The sequence below is a fragment of the Lupinus angustifolius genome, chromosome LG10 (assembly GCF_001865875.1).
Source record: "Lupinus angustifolius cultivar Tanjil chromosome LG10, LupAngTanjil_v1.0, whole genome shotgun sequence".
In the NCBI taxonomy this organism is placed as follows: Eukaryota; Viridiplantae; Streptophyta; class Magnoliopsida; order Fabales; family Fabaceae; genus Lupinus; species Lupinus angustifolius.
Window position 1 is genome coordinate 15,311,361 of NC_032018.1, and position 4,855 is coordinate 15,316,215.

The 4,855-nt window shown below is 35.2% G+C and overlaps 1 protein-coding gene across 1 annotated transcript; it reads left to right on the plus strand.

Moving 5' to 3' along the window:
* LOC109357731 (probable glycosyltransferase At5g25310) lies at positions 307 to 3,908 on the plus strand. The gene is made up of 5 exons (XM_019601757.1): positions 307 to 400; positions 931 to 1,753; positions 1,841 to 1,971; positions 2,437 to 2,785; positions 3,024 to 3,908. The coding sequence occupies exons 2-5, from the start codon at positions 1,016 to 1,018 to the stop codon at positions 3,690 to 3,692; spliced, it is 1,887 nt and encodes a 628-aa protein (XP_019457302.1). The 5' UTR covers positions 307 to 400; positions 931 to 1,015; the 3' UTR covers positions 3,693 to 3,908.

Genomic DNA, 4,855 nt, shown 5'->3' on the forward strand with positions numbered 1-4,855 from the left:
GATAACTTATATTTTTGACAATAAAAATATCTCATGTGTATTATTTTGTTTAGTTGAGAAATACTTTTTTGTAGAAAATGATCAAACATAACATATGTCATGATTTTGATTATCTGACTCGTCTCGTTTATATCATAAGATATTTTATTCTCATTAGTATAAGGCTCATAGATCTAAATAGAAAAAAATATCAATGATTTGATTCCTGCAAATGACATTGGTTTGAAATGCAACCACATGCCCCGATAGTGTGGTTACAGCGCATGGTGCAACATAATGAGTTATGTCTGTGTCTGAACTCAGCAACTGTTATTTGTTCATCATCTGATAGTGCATGCAACATAAACAACAAGATCATATTTTCAACCAATCTTTTCTTCTCAATGTTCTTTCTTTCTTGGTACAGTTTATTCATTTTCTTTATGTACATTCTGTTTTTCTTTCCGGTTATTTAATTTGTTCATAAAGATTTTCATGCCCTTTTGATTATAATACTAAGAAGTTGATGTTTCTGATATAAAATATATGTTGTTGAATTTTGCATGATAGTTGAACCTTTCTTTTGGTGCATGCATGTCTCAGTAAACCTGTTTCTTTGTTAGGTTCGTGTTTGTTCAGTATTAAGATCACATTTTGGTGGGTTTTTCTTCTTCTTACTATGTGCTTCTTGTTCTGTTATCTACCTACAAATTCAATAAGCATGATTATATTAGATTCTTTTCTAAGTTTAAGATTCATAAAGATGTTTTGTAGAATCTAATTCATGTGTGGAAAGTTAGCAACTTGATTTATTCCACTACTTAATTGAATATATTTGAATTTGCTATATCAATTTTACTACTTGATTGTGTGCATTTTTTCAGGATTGAAGATCAAAGTTTTGCATAAATTTCTTTACCTGATATTAAAACACTTCTTTCTTTCTTGCAGGATCTGTGATTTTTCGGCGTAATCTGCAGCGGTTCTATGGTCATTTCTAGTCAACAACTTACTTTAGTTCAAGAATTTTAGCAACATGGGTCAAAAACATTGGTCCTTATTTCATCTTGAAATGAAGACCTTGTTATGGCTTATCGGTATTACTTTCGCCGTATTTTTAGCATGTCAGTATCTTGAGCTTCCATATAGGAATGCTCTATTCTCCCTACTCTCTACTTGGAAGGTTCCTACATCAGGAAGTAGTGCATTCCAGGCTATAGCCGAAAATTTTAACAATGTTAAAATTTTGAGTCAACCAAACTCTGCTGTTGAACATGCACTTGAGGTAGCTAATAAAACTAAGAGGTCCTGTGGAATTGACACTTTACCAAGAGCTAGTTTTGTCTCGAAACCAGGAAGCCAACAAAACGAATCCCTCCGATTTGAATGCGACAAAAGTTCGGTAGTCGAGAGTATTAAGGAATTAGGTAATATATCTGCAACACAGCAGGCAGGAGGAGAAAACTTTACATCTAGAGCTGAAGATGGATCCAGAAGTCCATATGCTAATTCGCCCTCCCCTACGGCTGAAAAGGCGCCAACATATTTAACTCCACCTTTGAGTACTATAACAAAAGCGAGCTCGAATATTACGAATTCAGTGTTGTCTCATCAACACAACAAAACTAATTCCATGAAGGAAGATAGTTTCAGGCCTCCACAAAATGATGGCAGTACACCGTACAAGAATAGGAAGCGTAAGAAGAAAAAAGTGACAACAGTACCAGAGATGAACGAGTTATTGCTTCAGAGCCATGCAACATATCGTTCCGAGGTATGCCGCTTAAGTGTAAAATTTCAGCTTTAAAATATTGACTTAGTTTATTTTCCTTTTCTCTTATGCTGCGAATTTGTTTAATAGGGGCCAAGGTGGTCTTCGGCTGTTGATCAAGAGCTACTACAGGCCAGATCCGAGATTGAAAACGCACCAATTGTAAAGAAGGATCCGAATCTTTACGCTCCCATTTATCAAAATGTTTCCATGTTCAAGAGGTATTATTTGACTTTTAAGTTTTTTTTCTCATAAACAAGTTTCAGAAGTACCTTCTAGAAGTAGAACATCTATTGCTGAAGTTACACAACAGTATGAATATTTTCGGAATGAAAATGTGAATGGAAATTATTACGGTGTGAGATTATTATAGAGAACTTCTATTGATGATTTTGATAAAATAAATGAAAATGTTGAGATTAGTATATAATTGACCAAAATTTCTTCATTCCTTGATGCTGAAGAATTTCCTTGCTGTTCAGTACACGGACAAAAAATCGATTAGAAGATTTGTCCATATGCAAATCGTGTTTTGAACAACAGGAGTTGCACTAAGTTTTCTCTAAAATGAAAGAAACTAGTCAAAATTACTTGCGATGCAAGATATACAAAACTACGAGATTGGCATTGATGCTGCTGAATTTACATATCACCTTCTAACTTCGATGTGACCGTCTAATTCTCAGGAGCTATGAATTAATGGAAGAGACTCTCAAAGTGTATATATACAAAGAAGGAGATAAACCCATATTGCATTCGCCATTTTTCACGGGAATTTATTCTTCCGAGGGATGGTTCATGAAGCTGATGGAAGCTAATACCAGATTTGTTACTCACGACCCGAAGAAGGCCAACCTGTTTTACTTACCTTACAGTTCTCGGAATCTCGTGGACGCATTGTATGTAGAGGGTTCACATAGTCATGATAAATTGATTCAGTTTCTGCATGATTATGTAAACATGATAGCTGCAAAACATCCTTTCTGGAACAGAACTCGCGGTGCTGATCATTTTCTCGTTGCTTGCCATGACTGGGTATGCGTTTACTACTTCATATGCTTTCTTTCATATTTATTTCATCCATGAGCTTGACGCAACGATAAGGTTGCTGCTTAGTGACCACGAGGTCATGGGTTCAAATCCTGGAAACAGTCTCTCCGCTGCTTGCGGGAGTAAGGCTTCGTACATCTACCCTCTCTAGACTCCACTAAGTGGGAGTCTCGTATACTAGGCCGCCCTTTTTCTTAGCTTTTGATACAAGATACTTATGCAGGCACCCGTAGAAACACAGATGCACATGGGTAAGTGCATAAGAGCCCTATGCAATGCTGACGTAAAGGATGGATTTGTCTTTGGGAAAGATGTATCCCTTCCTGAAACGTTTGTCCGCGATGATCTAAATCCCACGAAAGGACTCGGTGGAAGTTCAGCTTCCAAGAGGAAATATCTGGCCTTTTTTGCAGGGAGGATGCATGGTTATGTTAGGCCAATTCTTTTGCAGCATTGGAAAAATAAAGACCCTGACATGAAAATCTTCGGGGAACTTCCGAATACTAAGGGCGACAGGAACTACATCCATTACATGAAGAACAGCAGGTACTGCATCTGCGCGAAAGGCTACGAAGTAAACAGTCCGCGAGTTGTGGAGGCCATATTCTACCAATGTATTCCAGTGATAATATCCGACAACTTTGTGCCACCTTTTCTCGAGGTTTTAAATTGGGAATCCTTCTCCGTCATTGTTTTGGAGAAGGATATTCCAAACTTGAAAAGTATACTCCTTTCTATCCCGGAAAAGAGGTATCTGCAATTGCGTACGAGGGTAAAAAGAGTCCGGCAGCATTTCCTTTGGCACCACAACCCTGTCAAGTATGATCTATTCCATATGATACTTCATTCTGTTTGGTACAACAGAGTCTTCTCAGCAACAACTGTGAAATAACTGTTTTTTAATGATTGGTTACAGTTTCAACAATTCATTCCCTTTTAATTTTAAATCTCGTAACCACATTTACTCGAAACATCATTGTGATTTGATGTCATATCGCAATTGATAAATGATGGGGTTGCACAGGTCACTGTAACTACAATATTGTGGCTGCATCGGGTGATATGGTTTCTAGCTCTTACTAGTTATATAAGTGCTAGTTTTCTTTCATTCAACTTGGATAGACTTATTATTTGCATTGTCTATACTAACCTCTTCAAAAGTAGAATTTCCTCTATTATATAATTTTCCTCCTATTTTGTTTAAATTCAATGTTTTTTTTTATTTTCTGCAAAAAAAAAAAAATATGATTATTTGTAACCTTATTTTTCAGACTATTTTTTATATGTTTCCCATTACAAGCAGCAACAAAAGTGTTGCAAACCTAAGCAAGATATAAAATTTGGCACCCTGCCAACAGATTTTGTCAATATATGAGATCCTGAAAATTACTTGTTTGTATATTACTTTATGGGTAAGAAATTAATTTATTTTGATATATATGATTGTCCTCCTAACAGGTGTTGATTTCAAAAATTCAACTTTTGACTTTTTGATATCTGGAGATCCAATAGAACCTTATACACTAGACCAACATATTGCTATAGACAACTATTACGGCATAGATCAATATTTCGATATATGCAACTGACCGAATTTAATATATAAAGACTTGGTTGTTATTGTTATTATCTTATTTCTCACTTATACTCAATTTGATCTTCTCTTCTTAACACTATTGGTCCTTTCCACATGTTAAAAGTATCTAAAATGAGATTATATTATTATTTTACTATAGTTTCTACCATACACATGTGCACACTAAACCTATATTAATCTTGCATTTTAACTATGCCTATATTGTACTTTGTTGCAGATCTTTACTTTGGAAAAAGAGGGTTGTGTTATACAATTACAATTATCATAAAACTTTGCCAAATCTTATTGTAAAACTTTGTCAAATTCTCATAATGAACCAAAATCTCTTAGACATGGGAAAACTTCCACTTTTAGAGATGATGAGTTCAGCAATCCCAACATTTAATGGATTACAATTAGACTAAATTTCAGTCTAATTCAACAACTTCTTTAGCAAATCGACGTTCATCTAGTGGTAT